This window comes from Buteo buteo, chromosome 3 (assembly GCF_964188355.1).
Source record: "Buteo buteo chromosome 3, bButBut1.hap1.1, whole genome shotgun sequence".
Lineage (NCBI taxonomy): Eukaryota > Metazoa > Chordata > Aves > Accipitriformes > Accipitridae > Buteo > Buteo buteo.
This window is the reverse complement of record NC_134173.1, coordinates 26,353,402-26,379,785: the sequence shown is the minus strand read 5'-3', so window position 1 is coordinate 26,379,785 and position 26,384 is coordinate 26,353,402. Positions and strand designations below refer to the sequence as shown.

General features: G+C 36.2%; 1 protein-coding gene across 4 annotated transcripts in view; it reads left to right on the top strand.

Annotated features, from left to right (window-relative positions):
* Positions 1 to 26,384, top strand: part of ROCK1 (Rho associated coiled-coil containing protein kinase 1) — a 94,858-nt gene that overhangs the window by 33,295 nt on the left and 35,179 nt on the right. For all 4 annotated transcript variants that reach the window (XR_012649762.1, XR_012649764.1, XR_012649763.1 and 1 more), the window contains exons 3-17: positions 3,045 to 3,145; positions 3,965 to 4,102; positions 5,331 to 5,506; positions 9,233 to 9,317; positions 11,194 to 11,338; positions 11,629 to 11,767; positions 12,998 to 13,089; positions 13,273 to 13,432; positions 16,077 to 16,143; positions 20,298 to 20,386; positions 21,996 to 22,044; positions 22,622 to 22,757; positions 23,130 to 23,221; positions 23,350 to 23,596; positions 25,847 to 25,953. Coding sequence is in view for 1 of the 4 variants with exons in the window: in XM_075023101.1 (XP_074879202.1) it covers positions 3,045 to 3,145; positions 3,965 to 4,102; positions 5,331 to 5,506; positions 9,233 to 9,317; positions 11,194 to 11,338; positions 11,629 to 11,767; positions 12,998 to 13,089; positions 13,273 to 13,432; positions 16,077 to 16,143; positions 20,298 to 20,386; positions 21,996 to 22,044; positions 22,622 to 22,757; positions 23,130 to 23,221; positions 23,350 to 23,596; positions 25,847 to 25,953 (1,823 nt within the window). In the remaining 3 variants the exon portion in view is untranslated. The remainder of the gene's footprint in view (positions 1 to 3,044; positions 3,146 to 3,964; positions 4,103 to 5,330; positions 5,507 to 9,232; positions 9,318 to 11,193; positions 11,339 to 11,628; positions 11,768 to 12,997; positions 13,090 to 13,272; positions 13,433 to 16,076; positions 16,144 to 20,297; positions 20,387 to 21,995; positions 22,045 to 22,621; positions 22,758 to 23,129; positions 23,222 to 23,349; positions 23,597 to 25,846; positions 25,954 to 26,384) is intronic.

Sequence of the window (26,384 nt, the reverse complement as noted above, 5' to 3'; positions counted from 1 at the left end):
CTGCCAAACAGAAAAATTCTGGAAATCATGGCAGAGACGTTTGCTGATTTGAGATTTGCTTCTGCCTGTGGACTGAATGGGCAAGCTTTGAAATTAAACTAATGTTGTTAGATTTTTACAGGCTTAAGCATCTCAATTAAATGTTGTAATAAATGGCCTTTGTGGCAAATACAAAATAATTTGACTAAAGTAATTTTTGTCTTTGCTTCATTGAAATGTACGTTTTTCTTTCTGTTTCCAAGTTGTTTTCAAATAGTTTACTTCGTGCAACTGTAAGCAATGATAGTGAATTTGTGGGGTTTATTTTATATAATTCCCCATTTGTGGGAATATATGAGTCCACTAGATCTAGTTGATGGCTCACTTGCACATAAGCTGGTTGCTGAAGGGCCTAAGTTAAAATGTTCTATTTAACTTTTCACAGTTCAAACTATATTTGATATCATACACGGAGTTACATGCACATTTTGTATACTCAGTTATTTACATAGGAGGTGTGGTGAAACTCTTGGAGAAAAGAGAAGTTGTATTAGGCAAAGGAAATACTCATTGCAACAGATAATTTGTAATTTTTATGAATAGTGAAATCATTAGTGAGTCTCAAAAGAACTTCACTTTTGCAATTGGGGCTGAGTGAAGGAAAAGAAAACTTACATTTACAGTCTGATAATGGATATCTTGTAGGTGTAAATTATATACTGTGTAAGATGTGACCTGACGTAATATGAAGGTGAACAGACCATTTCACTTCAAGCTTTATTTCACTTCAGACTGCCTTTAGAACACCCATATTGCTGTGTTTGCTGAAATATGAAAGCAAGCTGTGGATGTGCGAGTAGTGGCCTTAGAGGGAACTGTGAAATCTAGTTTGTCTCAAATTTCTATTTTAAAAAAATAAATAAATAGACATGTAAGAACATTTTCATGTTTGTTTTAGTTCTAATAGAAAACTGTTTAAAATATTTTTTTGCAGTATTAGCTGTCCAAACTGTTTATAACATTATTCTAGAACTTTAAAATAAATTTCTAGATTGCAAATAAAATAGGAGTTTGCTTTCTTTGTTTTATAGAGTGATTGCTCTATGAGTGAGTCCTTACCACCTCTTATTTTTCTCTGGTTTACACTGTGTATTTGTGGAGCCTCCAAAATCTGCTTCTACTGCCTAAAGCTGTGAGGGTTATTTTTGCAAATGTAGAACCTTATTAATTTTCTACCATATAGAATTAAAAGAATAAAGAAATCAATATTGAAGATGGTTGAAAGCCAGCTTTGCAGCAGGGACTAAGTTTATTTCAAGACAGCATCTAAGCTTATAATCAAACTTCAGGTCAAATTGGAGAATGTGGTCTTTTGCCATAGGAGCTACCCCACCTGTTCATACAATGTACGCTGGCCGGGTCTTCCACGGTTAGTGGGAGATAAGGAGCTGCCTATTTAAATATGTTGCAGCCTGATAAACCTTATTTAACAGATCTTAGCATACGGAGGTCAAATTTCCAACACTTGTTCCTGTAACATATTGTCTGAAGATAATCAAGTGTTAGTACGTCTCTCAAGCAGTAAATTGCAATTTGCAACTGCTCCCAAGCCTGTTTTACATTATTTAAAAATCCTTAGTTTAGATTGCTCTTCAGATGTATTTTCCTTAATTCTGTTTTGGCCATAGGTGAGGCTTGTGATTGAAAACTGTTTAAAAGATTCATATTGTGCCTAGCTTTCTTTTGCACCAATGTCAAGATTTTTCATTCAGAAGTGGTGGACCTCCTGTTGTGAGATTACTAGGCAGTAAGTTAACAATAACTAGAAAATTGTTGTCATAAGAATTACTGCGTTTTAGTTCCATGCAGTCCTACTCATCTTCCACTATAGGTCAGTTTTCACCAGGGGAAAGAAGGCAATGCATTATTTTTTTAAATTACTGAATATGTTGATCCTTGTGTGAAATAATTTTTCAGAATTTACAATTTTAATATACGTTATTGAAATCAGCTAGTGGTATGCTGCATTGTAAAGGGATGGCTTTACATTAGACAGTAATGCCACAGAGTATTTATTCAAACAAAGCCGTATTTGTTCCTGTTGCGGTAATAAAGTCTTACTGAATTCTAATTGTACATATGCTGCTTTTGTTTTAGATAATGGCCAGTGTAGGTAGAAATCTAATGGTAATTTTCTGTTGTCTGCCTCATCATTTTTTTTTAAAATATGAACTTAAAAAAGACATTTCTCCTCCTTTCTCTTCCCCTGTCCTTTCTAAACTTTGCTTTTAGGCCTAGAATATTATTTCTGAAAATAAAATATTGTTGCATTATTTATTTTATTAGAAGCATATCTGTTTTAATAGATGTTCCTTGCTTTTCAGAATACTGAAGCATGAAGCTTTTCCATGCAATCTCATGCCAGTGTTGACCCACATGGATTAAAATAGACTGTTTTAATCTTTGACCAAATTTGGAATTAGAATATCTGCCCACTGGGAGTTTGTAAATTATTGTAGTTTATAGAATGACAGGTTTATATAAATAATTGCAATGATTCCCACTGCATGTTTTAAATTAAAATCTACTTTTTTGAGTATTAGGAATAATAAAACTGCAGAAAACTAAAAGCTCATTTTTTTAAAAGATAGTTTCTTCAAGTGTTTCATGTGTGTACTTTATGATACTTTCTCAGATGTATTGCATACTTATCCAGAAATAATCTTTTTATACTGATCAGCTTACAAGCAAGTTCATGCTGGATATGAAATTTTTATGTAGCTTTTTTTGCAGGTGTTTATTCTTAAAGAAATTCCCACATTAAGATCTCCGGTAATTTGATTGTACAGTAGAGTAATTGCATTATGTTTATGTCAGGTTTTGGTTACTATGGTAATGACAATGAGATCATGCATTCTGCAGAGAGGTTTCCAGTAGGAAGGTAGGTTCAAAAGGAAGACCTCTCTTTAAGCAGCACATCTTCCAATAACTATGAAAAATTGAAATGACATTAATGTGTTTAATTAAATTGATTATATATGAAATGTGAATTTTGTTTTATGTAGATAAAGACACAGTAAATAAAATGAGAGATCTGCGCATGAAAGCTGAAGATTATGAAGTGGTGAAGGTGATCGGTAGAGGGGCATTTGGGGAGGTTCAGTTGGTAAGTTATGTTTCTATTTGTACATTTGAATGTATTTGGTAGTATTTGCTTGTGTCTGTTTCCAAATACAGTGTTCAGAAGATGCAGTCATATAATATTAAAGCCTTTAGCTTGGTGAAATTTTGTTTCTTTTTATCCCATGGAGATGTTTTTGGGAATGTCATATTTCAGTACTCTCAAAGTGCAAAAGTACTTGTTTTGCATTGTAGTCATGCTTCTCTATTAAAATAAAATGGAATGTGTATTCCTCATAATACAGAAAATTAGCCTTTGCCACTGTATACATAGACACTTGAACAAATCTTTAGGACTAGAAGAATTTCCACCAGTTCAGAGACTACACCAGATTTTTGTGGACATAGTTAATCACAGATGAGAGATGTTGTGTGTTGTTTGTGATAATTAGCAACCAGGCTTGTTCATCCTGCTTTATTAAATTGAGAACTGGTGGGAGAAACTGAAAGTATGGCAGCAAGTATACATGTCTGCTAATGAACTCTGGAAAATGCTTATAGTTTTAACTTTATGGTATTTATAGTTGTCCTTTTAAAGACACATACCTACAAATTACAAAGCGACTGTTATGCCTATGGACTTCTATGTTGAATAGTTCTAGCAAGTATTTTAAGAGCAATGCATATACTGTCAGATAGTGGAATGTAATTATTCTGTAGACCTACAGCATATAATTCTTTAAAAAAAATGTGAAAAGTCTAGAATTTGTTAAATATTGATGCAGGAAAAGTAATATATTCAGTGATGTTCTTCATATGTTAATATGGCAAACTAATGTGTTCTGCGTCACATTTGTCTTCATAGGTAAGGCATAAATCCTCAAGGAGAGTGTATGCTATGAAGCTTCTGAGTAAATTTGAGATGATAAAAAGATCAGATTCTGCATTCTTCTGGGAAGAAAGGGATATTATGGCTTTTGCTAACAGTCCTTGGGTTGTTCAGGTATAGTGATATTCTTTTTAAAATATTGTCATTATAGAATAGTTTTGTTACAACACTGCATGACCTGGAAATACATGTTTCCATTTTTAGCTTTTCAAAGTCCCTTTTTAGTTGTATTGGTCTGTTAGGGAAATACATTGTTAACATTAGGAATGGTGTATACAACAAATAGCAGATACTGCACTTGCTTCAAAACTATATTTTGTTACAACATTTACAAGATAAGCTATTCTGTTTATTATTAAAACTCTTTGCCAGATATATATTGGTGAGCCTGCTCTGTAGTAATTCTTTGAGGCATCTAGTATACCAGAAAGTTAGGCTTAAAACACAGCTTTTGTATATTCTAATTTCTGTGTGTATGTTTGACGGCAAATTACGCCCGCTCTCGTTATTTTTTCCTCAGTTCAGTGTTACTGACAATTTTTTGGGAGGCATTGCTGCCTTTGAAGTTATAAGGAGCATGTCTGAAGCAATCATCATGCATTGTGTGTGCACATGTTAACTTGTTCATTTAAACTGTTCTTAACCTAAAGTGTGTAAATTCTTTTGTTACATTAGAATTAAACAAAATCATTCAAGATTTACCTAAGTCAAATAGGTAACTACATTACTATCTGTCTGGGAGTGATTGTCCAGAATAGTACTTTTATGATTTTCAAAAAGTTTTAAGTTAGGAAACTTAAATCTACTCGCACTATTCATGTTGAACAGAGCATTGACAACTGTGAGGGAAATATTTTTGCTTAATTGTTTAAAATTTAGGCTCACTTTCTCTACAATAAATACATTGACAATAGAACAATAAATATTTAGTGTTAACACAAATAGAATTGGGCAGATGTTTGCAATACCATCTTTCATGTTTACATACTTGTCAACTAGCATCCCAGGGAATAAGGAAGCATTTCGTCCTCTTACGCAACGAGTCTTCTTTGAAATGATCTCAAAACTTACTGCACCAAATATACTAATCTTAATTTGTAACCAGGACTCTACTCCTTCCATTTTAGTATAAAGGGATGGAAGATCTGGCTGAAATTTACTCTAGAGATTAATTCCTTTTTAGGAGGTCTGCTGGATGATGCAAAGTTGCTGCAGTAGTTGTAGCAATTCTGTTAGTCTTTAAATCAGTTTGTGTAGAAATTGCTTTGATTTCCAACAAGCAAAAGATTAAAGATAACTGGAACATTCAGTGACTCGTTTTTTGTTTATTTGCTTTTTACAGTTATTTTATGCATTCCAAGATGACCGTTACCTTTACATGGTGATGGAATACATGCCTGGTGGGGACCTTGTGAATTTAATGAGCAACTACGATGTTCCGGAGAAATGGGCAAGATTTTATACTGCTGAAGTTGTACTTGCATTAGATGCAATTCACTCAATGGGTTTTATACACAGGTGAAGAAGAAAAACGTGTTGTTACATAGTGTTATTTTATTCCTGGTGCTGCCAGAATGACTTCAGTAATTGTTTAGGCAGTTTTAAAATTTATGATGTTACTACTTCATTATTATTTCATAATTATTCCATCTTAGAACTTCAAAGGTTTTTTGCCATCAGAAACTACGAGTCTGAGGTGATATAGTCAAAGTAAGAATTTTTAGCAAGCTGATGTTCCTCGGTTTGGGAAGTAATAAAATTGTCCCACTTTACCAAGAGATACAAGAACTAAAGTGGTATGAACATGTTGGCCCCCAAATGGTTCTTTTCTTTTGATTAGAAAAAGCTGTTTTGGGAATTTGACAGCAGTAGTATACACAGTTGGGAATTATTAATTCTCTGCTCTGTATTTGAAGCCTTAGTGACCCATTAAACAAGAATCTGTGAACAATGTGAGTAAAATCTCCCAGCCACATGTTTCCTTGTAAGGGGCAAGATGGAAAATTGAGGTGCAGAGCAAAGGGACTTGGCTTAGTTTCATATTATGTACTTGCCCTAACATGAAATGTAGTTGGTTCTCAGATAGGTTGAGAAGTTTTCTTTTGATAATTGAACTTTTATCTGTTGTTAGCTTTTAATTGTATTAACTAGGAGCAGAAGAATAGTTTTTTCAACAGAAAATACAGGAAGAGTTTGAGGAAGACTTAGTGTATAAATTCTCAATTTTTAATTTGGCCAGAAGATCAGTGTTAACACATAAGCTTTTGCAAAAAAGCAAAAGCAAAGCAAACCAAACTACTGATCTGTTGCTTGAGTAAGATCTAGAGCATCATTAATTATGTAGCTATGCTACATCTAATGGATAAATTATCTGGCTGAATGAACCATTTGTACATGTGTATTGCAAGGTTGAGAAAGCAGCATCAGGAGTTGCCAGCAGCACAGTGAGTTTTTCTTCCTGAAAATTTAGATTATTTTGACACCAGCAGATTTTTTTTGGTATTTGTTTACACCTGGAGTTAGTCTGTTCAAATCTGAGGAATGAAAGGAAACTGATGAAAATGTGGGCCCTCTGCTTAAATGGGTCAGGAACCTAGTGACAAAGGACATGGAAACACCTGAGGCTGCCGCCTTTGCCTTGGCCTTCATTGATAAGGTCTGCTTTCAGGCCTCTCAGGTCCCTGTGCCTAGTGGCGGAGCTTGGGAGAGTGAAGCGTTACTGTGCAGAGGAAGATCAAGCTGAGTCCCAGTTATGCAAACAGGACATAGAATCATAAAATCATTTAGGTTGCAAAAGACCTTCAAGATCATCGAGTCCAACCATCAACCATGCCCGCTAAACCATGTCCTGAAGTACCCTGTCTACTCGCTTTTTGAACACCTCCAGGGATGGTGACTCAACCACTTCCCTGGGCAGCCTGTTCCAATGTCTGACAACCCTCTCAGTAAAGAAATTTTTCCTAATATCCAACCTAAATCTCCCTTACCTCAACTTGAGGCCATTTCCTCTCATCCTATCACCAGCCACCTGATAGAAGAGACCAGCGCCCACCTTGCTACAGCCCCCTTTCGGGTAGTTGTAGAGAGCGATAAGGTCTCCCTGCAGCCTCCTCTTCTCCAGACTAAACTACCCCAGCTCCCTCAGCCACTCCTCATAAGACTTGTGCTCCAGGCCCCTCACCAACTTGGTTGCCCTTCTCTGGACATGCTCCAGCACCTCAATGTCTTTTCTGTAGTGAGGGGCCCAAAACTGAACACAGTACTCGAGGTGCGGCCTCACCAGTGCCAAGTACAGGGGGACAATCACCTCCCTGCTCCTGCTGGCCACACTATTTCTGATGCAGGCCAGGATGCCGTTGGCCTTCTTGGCCACCTGGGCACACTGCTGGCTCATATTCAGCTGGCTGTCAACCAGCACCCCCAGGTCCTTTTCTGCCAGGCAGCTTTCCAGCCACTCTTCCCCAAGCCTGTTGTGCTGCATGGGGTTGCTGTGACCCAAGTGCAGGACCCGGCACTTGCCCTTGTTGAACTTCATACGATGGGCCTCAGCCCATCGATCCAGCCTGTCCTGATCTCTCTGTAGAGCCTTACATGTGTCCAAGGCACCAGGTGGGATGTACCAAGGGTTGTGAGGGAGCTGGCCAGTATCCTTATGATACTGCTGTCTGTCACCTTTGAAAGGTTGTGGCAATTGGGAGATTCCTGATGAATGGAAAGAGGCAAATGGCACACCCATCTTGCCCTGAGAAGGGCAAGGAGGGGAGGATCAGGGGAATTGCAGGCTCATCAGCCTAAGGGCAATCTTTGGGTATCTTACGGAGTAAATTCTCAGGAAACCATTTCCAAGCATGTCAATGGGAAGGTGATTGGGAACAGCCTGCATGGATTTACCAAGGGTAAAGCATGTCTTACCAATGCAAATGCCTTCTGTGATGAGATGATGGGCTCCACTTATGAGGGGAGAGCAGTGTGTGCTGTTTGTCTTGACTTTATCAAGGTTTTTGATGTAGCCAGATTGGAAATATATGGTTTGAATTGGCAAGAACAAAAGGTTGTGCTCAGTAGTACAATGTACAATTAGCAGTCTGCTACTAGCGATTCCCCAGAGGATTGATACTTGGGGTCAGCACTGTGTTTTCATTTGCAACATGAACAGTGTTCGGGTGAGACAGAAAGCATCAGTCACCAGCTGCCCAGCAGGACTTTATAGAAAAGGTGGAGCTGGACTTGAAGTTGCACACTGGAAAGATGCAAGGCAATGGATGAGACAAGTTGCAGCAAGGGAGTATCTAGTTATTCATTAGGAAATATTTTTTCACTATGAGGGTGGTCAAACAGTGGAAGAGAGTCCTAGAGAGGTTGTGGAATCTCTGTTCTTGAAAAATTCAAAACTTGACTGGATTTGACCCTGAGAAACCTAATGTAACTTTGAAGTTGAATCTAACTTTGTTAGCTGTACTTTTATCAGGCAGTTAACCAGGGTCTTACAAAAATCCCTCCTGATCAAAACTATTCTGTGAGTATACTGATACATTTCCACTGCACTTCATCTGACAGTTACGGCCAGAGTTCTCCTTTGAAGTCCCAGAAATACACTTTCTCCTGAAATTCGTGTTATGCTTTCTTGATGATTGTTTCCTACTGTTATTCTGCTTCAGTATATTTAATAACATTGTATGTGCTGAACTTTACCAGTTACTTTATGAAAACTTATTTTCTATAACGGAAGTACTTTGTGGAAAAGGGCATAAGACAATACTCCTTTTGAGCCACAGAAAAATATTCGTTCACGTTAATATAATTCTGAAAATGACATCCATTTGTTCCCTTAAAATAGAAGTGGTACAGAGAAGAAGCTGCGTTTTAAAGCTCTTTTTGAGGTAGCTAACTCAGAACCAGAATGTTTTTTTTTTTTTTTCTGTAGCTGGATCCTAGTGGAGAGGTACTTCAATCAGTGAGTCTTTTTTAGGAACTTGAGGTTCAAGATTAATGTCTGGATTTGTTAAATTTGGTGGCTTAAGGCTGTATTCCCACATCCATTGTAATTTTTTTAAATGTTGTAGTGCAGCAGTGTATGTGTTGGACATGATACTTCGAGAAAGCAGAAGAAAATGGAGGAAGTAATGGTGCTTTCATGTTGGTGTTTTTCCTTGCAATGTTGCATCTGAAAAATAGTTGACTTTTTTTTTTCATAAGTTAAATTGATTTATTTTCTTTTAAAAGAATATATTTTTCTTCTTTCAGAGATGTGAAGCCTGATAATATGCTGCTAGATAAAGCTGGTCATTTAAAACTAGCAGATTTTGGTACTTGTATGAAGATGAACAAGGTAAACGTATGTTTTTAATTTCGCTTTTCTGTTTGTGAAAGGAAAACAAAAGTGAAAAGAAAATACACTGAAAACTTTTTAGCTAGATGAGAAGAGTCAAAAATTCCAGTCTGTTCACATTACTATTCTTTGTGCATTCTATTCAATGACAATGTAGAACACATTCCTGTATGCATTGCTGGGGTAGGGACTGTATCAACTTCTATACTCTTTCCTAGAGAAACTTTCTGAAGTCAAGCCTTTGATTGTCTCTAGATCCTCTAGATTATTTCTTCAAGTCTTTGGTTATCAAAAGTTAATGCAAAGAAGTGAGATTATTTTTACGTAGTGTATCAGTAATGAAAGAATCAAAACTGATGTACAAGTTGCTGAATGAATCCCAATTGTACTTATTAGCCATATGCTGACGTAGCAAAAGGGCAAATCTGAAGTAAACAGGTTAAAGGATGTTATAGAATTATTTATTTGTTTAAAATACATCCTGAGGTCACTAAAATAAAATATTTTGGAACAATTTTTCGTGTACTGCAAAGCATTGTTCTTCCCTACACAAAACTCTGATTGGTTTTGTCAGTCTGCACATATATGAGGAAAACAATCTGAAATACGTGGTACTTAGTAGAGTCTGTGTAATATGTACATTGTATTCTCAACATATTCCAGGAGCTTTGACTAAATCACTGTATTTAGCTGCTTTGCCATAAATAAAAGGCACCAACGAAATTAAGTGGAAGTTATGTGTACAAATTCAAGGAGCTGCCTCAAGTCAGAAACAGTCCACTTCAGTGGAATAGTTGACACAAAATTTGGCTTTATTTTGCCTTAATACAGATTTATCCTTGACTGATTGTGTTCTTAACAATGAGGAATTTTGAAATACAGAAAAACATTATCCTAGTGTTTAAGCTGTAAGTGCGAAAAAAGCAAAGAAAAAATATTACCAAAGTTTGCTGTATATTAGCGTTATCGAAGTAAACCTGTGTCTACAACACTTTACATTTTGTGCTGTTCTAAACAAAGCTAGCTAAGTAGTCTTGAGCCTAGTTTTGGGTTCCTCTAGTGTTTGAAAGAGAAAGGTTATTCTGTGGGAGAGAAACTGCTCAGCATAGGAGCTTAATTTAGGTGCATTCTGGATTTCCTGCGTACACAACACTGGATTTATATTTGGTATATTTACTTAGTTGTATATTTTTATGCAAGTTTTTCTACTGATCCATTTCTAGGAATGGCATAGGATTATTTCAGAAGTGCTTGAATGGCACTGGAAAGGGGTGCATGGTTGCAGCTTCAGCATTCTGGATGCCAGCTCCAGTGTGACTGTTCTGCCAGCCCTTTCTCAGGGGTATGAGGAACGTCAAACGTTCTTTTCACCTGTTAACCTGTTTTGAAGTCTGTGTCCTTAGGGTTTCGAGGCTCTGTCTATATTTAGTCTTCCTGGCATTAAGTATGTTGGGTCGGAGGTGAAAAACTTGCACTTTAGCTGATACTCTCAGCAAAATCCCTGATGTTGACCCATTTAGGCTAACAGAGGAGTTTTCCCTGTTTATAGTACATCCTGTCAGTGTATGACATTTATACTGGCACGAGCAGGAGAGGTTGTGCAGGGTTTACAGGGCCTAGATGCACTTCTGATTACTTTTTGGATATTAACTGAGGTTTTTAAAGTAACTTTCACTGTGTTTGACAAATCTGGTGCTTTGTTCTGGATTTAGTAGCTTAGAATGTAAAAATGTTAAAATACCCATTCAAAAAAGAACGTTTGTTGATGAAGGTTGATGTTGATCTGTTGATGTTGCTTAAGATGTATAAACTCTTGGAAATGGCTTGCAATTTTTTATTTTATATTTGGGCCTGGCTGTTTTCCTCCTCTTTGTAGGAAGGTATGGTACGATGTGATACTGCTGTGGGAACACCAGACTATATCTCTCCTGAAGTGTTGAAGTCCCAGGGTGGTGATGGTTACTATGGGCGAGAATGTGACTGGTGGTCAGTTGGAGTCTTTTTGTATGAGATGCTTGTAGGTGAGTAGTAGGATAATCAGAATTGACTACACTACTTAACTAGACTCCACATTAAAATCCCTGTTGTTTTTAACTGTTTAATTTATGCTCTTCAGACATAAGCTGTGGTTTACTGATCCTGGTATTTACAGAACATGTTTTAGAAATATTCTGGCACAGTCCTCAAACATTTGTCCTTGTCTTTTGTTCACTTAATTGCTTACATTGTTGCATATGCAATTCAAATATTATAAATCAAATCTACAATAAGTTTGATCTGCTTTTTAATTTTTGCATTGCTGCTTTTTCAGGTGATACACCTTTTTATGCAGATTCTTTGGTTGGAACATACAGCAAGATTATGAACCATAAGAACTCCCTTACTTTCCCTGATGACAATGAGATTTCTAAAGAGGCAAAAAACCTTATTTGTGCCTTTTTAACTGATAGGTAAGATTTAAACTTTACTCAGAATGAAAGTAAACGTTTGTTAAGAGAATTTCTTCTCATGTTGAAAGAACATGTATATGTTTGTTTTGTGTGGGTTTCTAAAGCGCTCAAGAGAAGTGAAACTCTTACTGTCTTGGCATAAATGCCATGTAACTCTGTTCCCATTTAGATGCTGCCATAGTTAGGTGTTTTTCTGATCTCTGAATGCATTTCTGTTAGTTGAATGTTCTCCTTCATAGGAATTGGGCTTTATTCTTCTCTGAACTACAGCAATGTAAGAAACTGTTAGCCTCTTGCTTACAGAAAGGCTGTTTTAATTTGTTAGTCAAGAATTTTTTAGAACCTCAGCCTAAGTCTTTTAAGTTACTTTGTCTAATCTGAAGTAGCATTTTGTCTAACCTGAAGCATTAGTTACTAACTGATGTTACTGCGAGCTAGACAGGCAGTAACATCAGTTTCATCTTCCCCAGTCCCAGTATTTGGGAGAGGAGTCACCAATGGTTGCTGCTGCTCTTTGTGGTAGTAGCATGTATACTGGAGAAAGGGAAGTGCTGCTGCTATGGGTACATCTACCTTATAAATTCAGTTTGAAGTGTTACTCCTTAGTAACAACTGCTGTTACATTGGTCTGTGTTGCACAGTGGTGAGTGACTTGCAAAACGATTCCTTTTGGATGAAGCTACAGCAAAAGATGCATTTCAGGAGTGCCCCTAATGCACTCCCAGCTCTTAGTGGGCATTCAGGATCTGGGTAGAGTCAGTCCACAAGAAGCCCTCTGAAATGTGGGTGTTAGGTCCGTTTCACTTTGTGAGTGCACTCCTGTTGTACCCATGCTACATATTAATACAAGCATAACCTTTGCTTGAGAATTGGTGCTATGAAAGAGGGGGATGTTACATTTGCTGGGTTGCATACAATTTGAACAACAGCATGGACTCCTAGAAAAAGTGGAACCTAGCTGCTGCTTGGCAGCTGCCTAGCCAGACTGTGATGGTGGAAACAGTAGCAGCAGGGCTTCTTGTAGACAAAACCAGACTGTGCTCTGAAATGTAGCTGCTGTGCTGCTATAGGTATCTTCATATGAAAACTTTAAGATATGTCTACTTCTTTCTTACCTTAGTTTGAGAGGTAATCTTTTGTCTCTGTTGTTAGATTATGCCTTAAAATGAGTCTTTGTTTCAGAATAATTTATGTCATCTCCCATGTTTAATCAAAACACTCTTTAAACAGGGAAGTGAGGCTAGGACGAAATGGTGTAGAAGAAATTAAACGGCACCTTTTCTTCAAAAATGATCAATGGGCTTGGGAAACTCTCAGAGACAGTAAGTATAATGCTTTTCTCAGAGACAGTGATCTGGCTTACTTAGGTATCATGTTAGCAAAAGGACTGCCATATTTCTTTTAATGGAATTTAAAGTTTTATTTACACTGTACCAAGGAAAGAGGTTTCTTAGTCACTTGAGTAATATAATGATTATTATCATACTATTCTGCTTTTTTCCTAGCTGTAGCACCAGTTGTGCCTGACTTAAGTAGTGACATTGACACTAGTAATTTTGATGATCTGGAAGAAGACAAAGGAGAGGAAGAAACATTTCCCATACCAAAAGCATTTGTGGGCAACCAGCTTCCTTTTGTAGGATTTACGTACTACAGCAACCGTCGGTATGTATGCAGAAAGCAAGCTAATGGTGTTTTCTTTTGCCAACACTGTTTCTGACTCTTACCAACCAGTATTTAGGTACAAGCCTATTCAGGTTCTTATTAATGATTCAGAATCCTAATAAACTATAGTCTTTTGACACTTCGATAATGTTAACCAGTACTACTAGTCATCAGTACCTTAAAATATCACACTGAATTTGTGAATGTCTTTTTCTGCATTAAGAATATTATATAGTGGTGCTGCAGAAGCTAAGCAAGAAAAATCCACTGTTGCCACTAGTAGGCAGAGCTGCCTGCAGACCACTGAATTATAGATGTAGAGTCATGAATCAGGGATTTGAATGTCACTGTTTTACTGTGATTTACTGTTCCTGAGCTGTATATGAAGATACCATACTTTAGATCAGTGTTTAGCATGTGATAAATTAAACCTTGGCTTACTAGAAATAAAATATTTTCTAGTTGCCTGCTATCTGCTTCATAATTTTTCTTTTTCCAAAGCACTCATCCACTGCGGAGTGAGATTGTGATACTTTACAGTTTTCACTGTTGCTTAGAAGACTTTAAATTACATTAGTTAAAATTATATTAATTCATACTTTCAACAGTCATTATTATTGTAGGCACCGTGTATAGCTATATCTACATTCAAAAATCTCGGTAACTTTTTATTACTTTGAGAGCAGCTTTTAATTGTAGTGTCAGTCAGGCTTAAAATGGGCTAAAACTTCTAGTAGACCATGTCAGATAGAGACTATTAGTTTTAATAGCATTTCTGGATAGGAAAGCCCTAAAGGAAATAAATCTGTTTTTTGTCCTTGCATAGAAGAGGAACCACTTTTCCAAGCCTGTGGTGAAGTTCTTTCCGTCTCTGCAAAGAGTTGGATTTGTTGTTGCTTTCTGCATAGTAAGGCATAGAAGGACTTGCAAGCTTTGCATACAGTTTGTATGAGTTCAGCAGTTCAGGAATTTCACCTACTGTTCTGATTTTAGTCTATAATTTTGAAAAGTCTTAATTTTTGCCTTGCAGGAAGATTTTGGAGTATATTATCAAGAAGGTGAAGTAGCATACAGAAGCTTGTTAATAACAGAATTTCTTCTCTCTCCCTCTTCCTTCTTGGGGGGGGGCAGTATCAGGAATTTAGAGAACTAAGTGGCTGTGTTTTGCTGTCACTGAAGAACTCTGCTACTAAATACTATCATAACTTTGTAGACTTACTAGAACTAACATGCTGTCCTAGAATTGAATTTTGTCCCATAATGCTCTGCTGGTGTGATAGTCTTGAAAAGTCTGAAGCAACCATTCATACTTGCTAAACCTGTAATCCTAATTTTTATTCCCTTTTTGTATTGCAAATAGTTCAAACATAACAACAAAAAAAAGCATATTTGAAAAAACGTTGCACATTTATTTCCCCCCACCCCCCCACCTTTCAGTTTCATCTTGTTCATGTATGTTGGAGAGCTTAAAGAAATGGAAATCTAGGAAAATCATGTGACTTCCGTCTTTAAAGGAAATAGTATAATCTTTTAGTATAGAATACTTTCTACAGCTGTAATCTCATTGATTGTAAACTAGGAAATGTGGTTGTTTATTATTGAACTTCACCCATAACACAGATTTTGGAATACTAGCTGAGAACACTTTGTAGCCCTGTCTGGCTTGTGTGCTCTCTTCTGGATTCTGATGGAGCTGGTGCTGTGCCTGTTTAAATATCACATTCTCATTGCTCAACAGCCCTGGTGTGCAAAATATGGTGGCTTCTGGTACTCAGGACAGCAAGCCCCTTTCTGTAGGAAACTGTTCCATTTCCTCTTTGTCATTTGATTGTCTGAAATCAGTCTTGATGTTTAATTTGACCATGGTTTGGAGATGTCTTTGATTTTACCCTCCTTGATCCTTTGGAGAGGTTTTTGTATATGTGAAAATATGCATGTGAAACAAGAAAGAAGATGTGTCTATCTTCCTTGGTTCATGTCAGAATTTTTCCTCGCATAACCTGATACGGTTAGAGATGTTTTACATCTCTCTAGATCAGTTATCAGGCCAAGAATATCACATCAAATACCAAAGGAATTTAAGGATAGTAATTTGTATTTAGTTACCTGACTTTTCAGAATCGTGCAACTAGAAATTTATGGTATGTTTAGAAAACACTTACATAAAATAACACTGGCTTCAGGGCAAACTTTTTGTGTGTAGAACTCTTAGTAGCTTTGTTGGAAGTTACAAAATCTCAGCAGAGTTCGCTTCATTGCTGCTACTTGCTGCATAAGTGCCTGAGTAAATATTTGTGGGATGGAAGCCAATGAGAGTGTTGTAACCATGGAAAGCAAAGATTTTAAAAAATTATTATTAAAAAAAGAAAAGTGGTTGTACTAGTATTTGGCAGAAATTCTTTTTTCTGGAGGTCTTCTACTGCAGCTTTCTACTTTACAATAAATTATGTGAGTTTTTCAATTAAATGTGCCTGAATCTTAAAGTATAATAAATACAGAAATGAAAAAATCTACTTGTGTTATTATTTGGTATCTACATTTTGGAGAAAAAAATCTGAGGGTTATGTTTTAGAATGATCATATTCTGTTTTTTTCATAACCTTGCTTTTAAACCACTCTTAAAACTTTTTAAATGTTGTTGCAGGTATTTAGCTGTCTCTGCAGAAAATTCCAATGATAACAGAACAGGCTCCAGTGTGGACAAAAGTGTGGTATGTCTCACTGATTTTCAGTTTTGTTGGACCCTAGTGAAGAATCCATTGCGTATATGGGAATAAACTGTTTGGGTTCTAAATGTCTCAAATTAATTTAGTGTTTGGAATATGGGAAATCAATGTATAAATTTTAACTGTTTAGTATGGCTTGCCTATTAAAGTTACTGGAAAAACAGAATTTCAGTTCTTCATATAACATTGGTTTTCCTGAATTGGGATAAAATAGCTGAAACTGCATATTCTTTTTGTGGAACTGGATTCACAGTTTTTATCTTTAGGAATATCAAAGTGTTTGTGCAGTATTTCTAGAGTGCCTTATTGATCCCAGGTGTATGCTGGCTTAGTGGCAACCGTAGAGTCTGGATGTGAGTGTGATGGGGAGCTTGGGCTTTCCAGCAACCTGCCAGTTTAACTCTGGAGCTGGACTTCCTGTGAACTAAGTGGGAGGTGGCAGATAATGTACCAAGCTTGGGTATTCTTCTTCCTAAGGGTGCCCCACAAGCTATTGGGAGTTGGGGCACTGAGGATCTGCATTTATAGAGCAGTTCACCTAGCAAGAAAAGTTCAGGAATTCTTTTCAGTTACTGCTTCCCAAGCTTCTTGGCAGTCAGGTTTCTGGGAAGGTATGCTGAGGTGTTGGAAACAAAGCCTGCTTGGATTCTGTGTAAGTTCTGCTGTAAATCAAGCTATTCCCTTAGAATGGTTTCATATTTTACAAATTACATTCTTTCCAGAAGGAAACACTGTCAAAAAATAGATAATTAACTCTAAAATAAATCTTCTTGGCTTTGACTATGATTTACTTTGTTAGTAATTTTGTTCTGTTATGTTTTCCATTTAGAGTAGAAGAGAAGCAGATATCAATGTATGTTCCCTTTTCTCTTAAACTTGCAATATAAAGGTTTTAATGATATATGGTATTACCCAGAGAAAATTTGTGAAGGGCAGGGGAACTGATTATGTACTTTATTGGGCTAACTGAATTTATTAAGCATTGAAGTGTCTTGATTTCTTTATGTATGTTGGTGTGTGCCATAAATTTTGTTTTCCTCATAAGCATTTGGCTGTTGATATGGTAAAATTAAAAACAGAGCCAGACTTTCAAATATTTGCAGATACTTAAAGCTGTGTGATAGGCTTTGGTTGACTTTGAGGAGGGTTACTGAATGGACTTGGCATAATTAGTGGGATACAGGCACCTGCATGTAGTGAAAGAACCCCCAAGAGTCCTGTCTGTATTGTCAGGTGTATTTGAATGTCTTGTGATTTTAACACTTTTGGGAGGTGAAGCTCTGGAAGGATATGAGTGATACAGAGAGGTTTAAATAAATGTTAAGTCTTTACTACGAGGTATTTTTACCCCACAGTTCTTTCTCAGCTGTTTTTCTTTCATTACATGCTGCAATAAAAATGTTAATGTTAACACATGGTTAGCAAATTAATTAGTTCTGGAAATACAACACAAGATGTTACCTGGTCTATCTGCATTTTGGCATGGTACCGAGTGCCAGAAATTTCCAAGAAATTCATTGCTTTTTGCAAGTGTGTAAAACTTCACAGAATTAGGCCGTGAAGTTGGACAAAAATGGAATTCAATGTCCTTTAACTGAATTTCAAACCTCTTTGAAGATCTGATTATTTACTTTGGTTTAGTGCTACCATAACCATCTGTAAACAGTACAGATACTAAGAAAGAGGAGATTAACAGATTCTTTTGCACTGGGTCTTCGGTTTTCTTCATTGTTCAGGGTGCAGAACCAGATGTACTATGCCATGGTGATTAAAAAAAAAAAATAAAAAAAATGGCAGTTCCATAGGGATTTTTCTTGGCTTCTTGACTGTAGGCAGGCTTTTTCATAGCCCTTTCCTTCCCTGCCTCCTACTCAAAATGGAAACTGAGAACAAACTAAAACATAAAGGAATGCTTTTATAGTGAGTTAATTGTAACTCAGGATTTTCTTAAGGTATTATTTAGTCCATTGATATCAGATTGTGCAAAACTTCTCTGGAAGCCTGTTGTCTCGTACTAATATAATTAGAGTGCTCAGCAAGCTTAGATAGGCCCCTTGGGGAACAGCAATATAAGAGCAACCAGAGACAGAAAGAAGCAAGAGGAGGGAATAGAGGTCCAAACTAGTAGAAGTCAGTACAGAAATGCCTCAGTTGCCAGATATCTTTTTGGACCTGTTCCTCATCTATCCCATTTAGTTCCTCTATGCAGTCTGTCTGGAAGGGCTGTAAAATGAATAACCAAGAAATGGAAGAGCAATTACTTTGAAACTTCTCTGTCCTTTATTTTTGTGCAGTAGCTGTGGTCCCTTTTTACTAAAGTGAGAGATAGCCTTTAAGTAGTCTTGCTTCTTGCTTTATTTCTCAGTGGTTCATACCAAGGAGATAAATGTGTTGTGTAGTGGTGGTCCTTCTTTTTTCCTCAAAGTTTAGATTTAGAGGGCCATCTCTGTGGTTTTAGACTACAACCATTGTCTCATCCATGTGGTGTTATGTTGTATGTCACACCAAGTAATTGGCTTTCCACAGCTGTTCTGTAAGTGCTGAGAAGTCTATTTCTTCCAGTATTTCTTTGCTCTTTCAAGGTTTTGTGATAGGTAGTGGTAAATATATAGAATAGAGTGGTAAATATATAAAATATGTAGTTTCTGGTTAGTCCCTAGTCGCAATGTCTGTGTGCTTCCTCTGAAATCTTCAGAGCAGCTTAAGAACGTGGAAGAAAGAAAAAGGTGGAAATAAGAAAGGATCTGCAGTTCTTGAGAGTGCCTGAGTACTCCATACTTATATTTCCTACTACAGTGGGAAGGAGAACAGATTGAAAGATGGAAGTGAGAAAATGCCTGCCTGGAAGTAGGCAAAAATAATCTTACCTATAACTTTCTCATTTAATATGGAAAAGCATGATATAGTACGTCTCCAAACTGAAATGTTAGTTTAGGACTGTACAGAGGGCAGTCCTTGTTGAGAACATGTACTGTTGCTATCAAGAAAGAATGGAGTCAAGTGTAATTTGTCTACTCTTCATGATCTTAGTGAGCAGTTCCAGTTTCTCTAAGCATATTTTGTGGGAGAAGGAAAAAAGGAAGAGGCAGATGTAGGAGGAACTGTTCTGTTGCTCTGCTTTCTGGGATGATTGTACAGGAGGAGTCAGGCAATTGTCAGAGTTTTTGAAGTTAAAACAAGGAACAAGAAAGCAAAGGGTCAGAACCACTTGAATATGCTGCTTTGAAGAGAGTCTAGATTAGGACTGTAATTCTTCTTTATGCAGTTCCAAGAGTGTTGAGGGAAATGTGGGAAAGCTAAATAAGGCTGAAATCCTGACAAGATCAGCGAAAAGGTTTAACAGTGAATCAGCATGGGCTTGACTTAATGAGCTTCCTCAAAGCTGACACCATCTTGTTCTTAACTGAGGATTTTGCTGATGTTGGAGTGGGATTATTGTGCCCAGAGATCCATCAGATTGTAGATATTTTGAGACTACACGAAAAGAATGAATTTCTCAATTTATCTTGCTGGCAAACAGTACATGCTATACAGTAATGTTCTGTATTAACATCTGAAGTTTGTTACTATTTTCAAACCTTAGTACAGTGCTAGCTGTAAAAGTGATCTCTGACTAAATAGATGTTAACAGCATTTCCCCCCCATTGCTAATAACTAACAGGCCTGGTTCTGCTTCCTGAACTTGTTGAGAGCTTGAAGATGCATTGCAAAATACATGTGGTGGTTCATGCTAGTGTCCTGGTTTCAACCACGACAGCTAGAAAAAGAAATTTTGATGTTAATTAAAATGCTTTCTTATGTCTTTGCAGTAATATCTTTAGTCTGATTCTGAAGATACTTAAAAAAAGGAGGATTTGCCTTAGCTTAGCCCCCTGAATTTTGATGGAACTATTCAGAACCCCAAAATTTTATGTGTGTGCAAATGACAAAACTGTGTAATATTAACGTTGTTTCTTGTAATTAACTTTTTTAGAATTTTTTTTGGGGGGGAATCACATTTTAATAAGCTAAAAATCTAGTGTTTAGATAGAAATGAGTAAGCTGTGATACAACATAAGCAGCACTGAATATTCTGAAATACTTTTTTTAAGTTTTTAAATTTAATGCATGTTCTTTCATGTACAAATATATATTTAAAGCTGGAAAATATGCAGAAGATGATATATGAGTTGGAAGAACAACTACATAATGAAATGCAGTTGAAAGATGAAATGGAGCAAAAGTGCAGGTGAGACTTTGAACTTTAATTGTTTACATAATTTAAGTATATCTAACACTTCAGTTCTGTATAACTGCTTTAGGGATTACCAGAGTAACACTAAGAATGGTACTGTAGTTCTCCAGGACAGTTCCAGGGACAGGTTTAAGTCATTCTAAAACAATATTTAAATGGTTTTCTTGAATATAGTATGAAGAAAATGTTTTGTTTTCATTGGCACCCATGTAACACACATTCTTTCTGAACACTTGAATGTTTGAGTTTACTCGATATCTCTGAATTCAGATATTTTATTGGATAGAGGTACATAATGATCATGCTGTCTTTTTAAAAAATGTAAAATACTGTATATATTGCATATATTGGATTATTGGAATGAACTGTCTGGTTTCTAAATACATGGTACTTGTTGGAAAACCACATTCCTGTTTTTTTCTGGTGACTGATAGATAAGAACAGCTATTTGTTTTCTAAAGTCTTGTTTCTACCATGTTGAAGAAGCAACTACGTGAGAATTTGCCTATTTCTTGCAGCTACACTTACAAACAAACAGTTGGGATTCTTTCCTGATAATCAGAAATATTTGCTCAGATTCATGCAAACTAAATTCCCCTTCAGTTAGCTTCTCCTTTTGAAGTCTTTTCCTGAAGGCCTAAATAAAGCCAGGAGGCAACACCTAGGTATAGGATATAGGAAGAATTCAGGCTTGTGAATTAGGACCACAGCATGTAGCTGTACAAGCTACTTATGTGGGAACTGGTAGCCAAAACGGACCAGTGGGAATTTAGACTGTGCGATGCTGTCTTTTACTTAAACACAACTTCACTGTTCACACATTCTGATTGCTTTCCACAAGCAGAACGTACATTGCTTGAAAGATACTCAGTAACTGTCTTCCTGCAGTACTACTGAAGTTGTCAGAGCACAACAGCGTGTCTTCTGATATGTCATACTGTTCACTGCAGAATTAGTAGATAGGATATATTGCTGTAACTTCTCCTTATTGTACCTGCTAGGTGACATTGTCTGGGTCCTTTTTGTTACCTCTTTCAAGAGGGATAGCTACAAAAATGCAATGGATGTGTCAGTGTTACTGCTGCTTAACAGAGGTTTTACTATGCACTAAACCTCACTGTCTCTATAGTACCATGTTTTAATACATTGCTTCAACAGAGAGACTTGAATAGTATTATTCAAATATCTTTATTCATGGTAGGAAGCTGTCTACTGTTGAATTAACAAACCATTTTAGATACTTGAAAAGTTCACAACTGGAGGAAGTTTTAGCAGTTCACCAGTGTATTCTAATTTTAAGGATAACGTGTTGTGTACATACACTGTTTTTACATTTGCAGATTAAGGGAGAAAATGTGGCACCGAAAGTTTTGCATATATAATCTGCAGCAAAGTCGATAAATATGTAATAATATATTTTACAAATTATTTCCAGTGATTGATTGTTTTTTTCAATTTCAAATGTTTATTACAAAATAGCATTAGCCAAAAAAAAATAAAAATTCTTCACTTTAGTAACAGTCCCAAATTATTTCACTAGAAAAACAGTATGTACAATGTATCCTTCTCAAATAGTACTTAAATTATTTTGTTTTATTTTTAGATCTTCTAACATAAAGCTAGACAAGATAATGAAAGAACTGGATGAAGAGGTAATTATTTTCCTCACTGAAGCCTTCTTAGTTGGGTAAAGAATGTGGATAGTACTTTCATGTTTTAAGATATTTCTTCTGTGACTAAAAAAATTGTTCTGAGTTTAAATTTGAGACCAAACCATCATATGCCAATATATAGCATTGGGACGTACATTTTTATTTGTACACATTTTCAAAAATTTTTTATTTCTGCAAGTCATGCTGAATTCTGTTTCCTCTGCTAAATGTTTTGCTCAGTGTCGCTCATCACAATTTCTCTGGAGTTTATCAAAATCAGTTACGCTAAAAATTAATGTACAGATGATTTTCTATTGAGTCCTTATGTGGTCTCTTAATAATAATTTTAATAGTTACTTACATATAATCACATTAACAATAAGTTTTCTAGTAATTTCATAAATTTATCATGTACAAGTTAAAAAAGCCATCTTTTCTGAACACCTTTTCAAGGAAGCCAGAAACTCATTCATTGGAAATGATGCATCAGTTTCCTTGATTAATTAATTGCAGAGATACTGGTTTAGGGATCATTCCTTAAAATGTAAGTAGAAAATACTAATGCTTTTAATTTTAGGGAAATCAAAGAAAGAACTTGGAATCAACACTGTCTCAGATTGAGAAGGAAAAGATGGTATTGCAACATAAGATAAATGACTACCAAAGAAAAATTGAACAAGAGAATGAAAAAAGACGGAATGTGGAAAATGAAGGTATGCCATGTTGTCCAAACATTGACACTGATGAGGTGTATGATGTGTTTTGGGGAACAATTTACTACCTTAGCATCTTAAGTGCTATGCAACTTTAAAGGGATCTTTTCAAATATTGGACTCAAATCTTGAGTGTATTTTTATTTGAACACAATATTTTTGTCTTATTTTCAAGTTTTATTCTCTACAGAGTGCATTGTTGTTCTGCAAGCACAAAATTTGACCTAAAAATGTATATAAGAAGCAAAAAGTCAACAAAAGGCCTATTATATGCCAAGAATTTATTTGAGTGTGTTTGTGTAAAAAAGACCAAACTCCAAAACCTAAGTTTTTTTTCTAATCTGATGTATTAATGGTGTAATTTCTCTTTAGTGTCAACGCTAAAAGATCAGATGGAAGACTTGAAAAAAATCAGCCAACATTCACAAATTACAAATGAGAAGATAACACAATTACAAAAACAAGTATGTGGTTTCTGTTCATTGTCTTAATTATATCTTAGATTTGAGAACCACTATTGAGCATTCAGATATTACAAAACTGGTCCCAATAATTTTTATATTTGAGAATCTTGTCTGTTTTATTTTAACAGCTAGAAGAAGCAAATGATTTGCTGAGGACAGAATCGGATACAGCAGCAAGACTGAGAAAGGGTAACACAGAAATGAGCAAGTCATTAAGTCAGGTAGAATCACTGAATAGAGAACTGCAGGAAAGGTGCAGAGTTCTAGAAAGCACAAAACTGCAGGTGGAGAAAGACTATTACCAACTGCAAGCAGCTTTGGAGTCAGAACGAAGGGACAGAAGTCATGGATCTGAAATGATTGGAGAACTACAGGGTAATTCTTCTGTATTTATACTTTATCAACAAAGTTATGATAACCGACTTTATTAAATAAAGTACAGTTACATAAAGGGAGGAAAGCCAACCTGCAAACCAAGTGTGAGTTAATAGAACAATTTCTGAAGATTGGATCCTGCTTCCTGATCATGTCTGAGTGACTCTTGGGAGGGAGAGTATCAAAATCAAAGAGTAGGAAACACTGATTGTAAGTCTATGGGGCTGCCCTGACTAAAAGTTGTGAGTCCAGTGGTACAAAAATATGAAAAGCTGATACAGTGCTAGAGAAGACACGACACTCAGTGCCTTGGTGCAGTATCCAAGTTGACATACCCTGCACTTTCTCTTCTTTCATTTGTGGAGAAAGCTATTTTGTTGTTAAATTGTATTTGTTTTCTTTTATGATGCTTCTACATTACTTCTTAAACATGATGAAGAACATCGTAAGGGATGCAGCTGTGGAATCCCTTTCTTTTCAGGATGCTTGGAACTTTTTACCATTTGTACTTCTGATTCTTCATACTAGAAACTATTCAGATACATTAGTTCATGACTCTGCCTATGCTAATGGATCCTGCCTCTTAACTTGTCATTTTAAACCACCTGTCTGCAGTATTGAAAATAGTTTTCCATGAGGCACGATCTTTTGTTGAGGACTTTTGTGTGGTTTTGTTTTTGTTTTTTTAAGGTAAACTTTGCTAGCACAAAGAAAGAACTGTCAAGAATCAAGTTGCCTCTTTACTATGCTTCAAATATAGTAAATCAATTTCAGTTGAATGATTGTGAAGTTCCTCTGAAATGACTGAATGTAGTTTGATCTGGTCTGTTGTTAATTGCGACCAGGAGGTACAAATGGCATGAGAAGACTATTCTGTGCACTTCAGAATGTGGTTTTGACCATATCCAACTCAGCAGCCTGCAGGAAAAGGATCTTTTATCTGAAGGATATAGGGTTAAGGTGCTTTGCTGGTATATACCCAAATAACTTTATATAATTAAAATGCTCATGTAGCTGTTTTTAAAAGCACTTTTAAAATGAATAAGAAAAGCATAAGATTTAGGAAGACATTATCTTTTTCCATCTCATGGTTTCTTACATATTGCCAGGATGTGTCTTTATACTTCAAAATTTAGTGAAGCAAACTGTGCTGTAGACAGATGTATTTGAATTGATAGGTGTATTATTGTATACTGTATTTAAGGTATTAAGTGTAATATAGAGCAATCCAAAATATTTTTTTACGTATTTATTTGAAAGGAACTAATGCGAATTCTTCAGTCTAGAAATACATACTACTATTTCGTTTTTTATATATATATATATATACACACACACACACACTCTGCTACTTGGGCATGCGCATATATATACATACACACTACTACTAAGACTTCGCGAGACACCTTCTTGCGGCCTTTCAATACTAAAAGGGGGCTTATAAGGAAGACAGAGAGAGACTTTTTACCAGGGCCTGTAGTGACAGGACAAGGGGCAATGGTTTTAAACTAAAAGGGAGTAGATTTCCATTAGATATAAGGAAAAAAATTATTACGATGCAGGTTGTGAGACCCTGGAACAAGTTGACCAGAGAAGCTGTGGTTGCCCTGTCCCTGGAAGTGTTCAAGGTCAGGTTGACTGGGGCTTTGAGCAACCTGGTCTAGTGAAAGATGTCCCTGCCCATGGCAGGGGGGTTGGACTAGGTGGTCTTTAAAGGTCCCTTCCAGCCCAAACCATTCTGTGATTCTACTTAGTATTTAGTATAAACTTCTGATGCCACACAGGCTCTTGTGGTAGATCCTGTGGGAGACGGGAAATAGTTCCTCTATCCATAGAAGAGCACTTGAGGCACAGTTAGGTGAATACATATTACATTAGTACATGTAGGTCCATTTGAGACTGGCTTTCTCTCCCTTATCTACATATTAGTGGAGTTAACATGAGAAAAGGTGCTTGTTGCATAGCACAGCAAAACTTGAATTAATGGAAGAAATCTTGCATATTAGATATTGGAAGTGTTGGAAGGCAGGTAGCAAGTTTTGCATGTGATTGTTTTTTGTTAATTGTTACTAATGGCATGCATAAAGACTGGCTAAAAAGATCAGTTTCCTTTACAATGTACAGCCTTTGTGTGTCTGAGAAGTTTCAAGGTGTAAATATTTTAGGGGCCCAGAAATCAAGAAAGGTTGAACAGCCTAATGATCTAAGTCAAGTAACTAATATTGAATGATATTTAATGTCTTACGGCAGTTCGGATTACAACTTTACAAGAAGAAGTAAAAAACGTTAAAAACAATCTCGAAAGAGTGGAAGCGGAAAGAAAACAAGCACAGGATATGCTTAATCATTCAGAAAAGGTATGGTAAAATGGTGTTGAGGCTAATGTTCTTTGTCAGCTTTTGACTGTATTTTCAGATAGTATTTATTGATGTTGCTAAGTCCTGTGTTCTTGCTCTAAATCAGTCTTGTGTTAAAATGATTAACTAAATAGTGCTAATTTACAGTCTTATCAGGATGGTAAGTCTCACAAGTCCTCAGGTAATTCTTAGTTGTAGCTTTGGGCATAAAATTCATGTTTATCATTCACTACCACTGATTCAAGGATCCAGCTCTTCTGCCAGTAATTTTTGTTCTGCCTGCCTAACTACTGCTGCAGAGAGTTGCCTCCTGAAAATCTGTGCATTAAACTTTTTTAAAAACCTGAAATTTAAATTTGTGCTATTACTGGATTTTAATTTGACTGGATCATTACTAGACCTTTTGATCAACTTTGGAGCTGAACCATTTC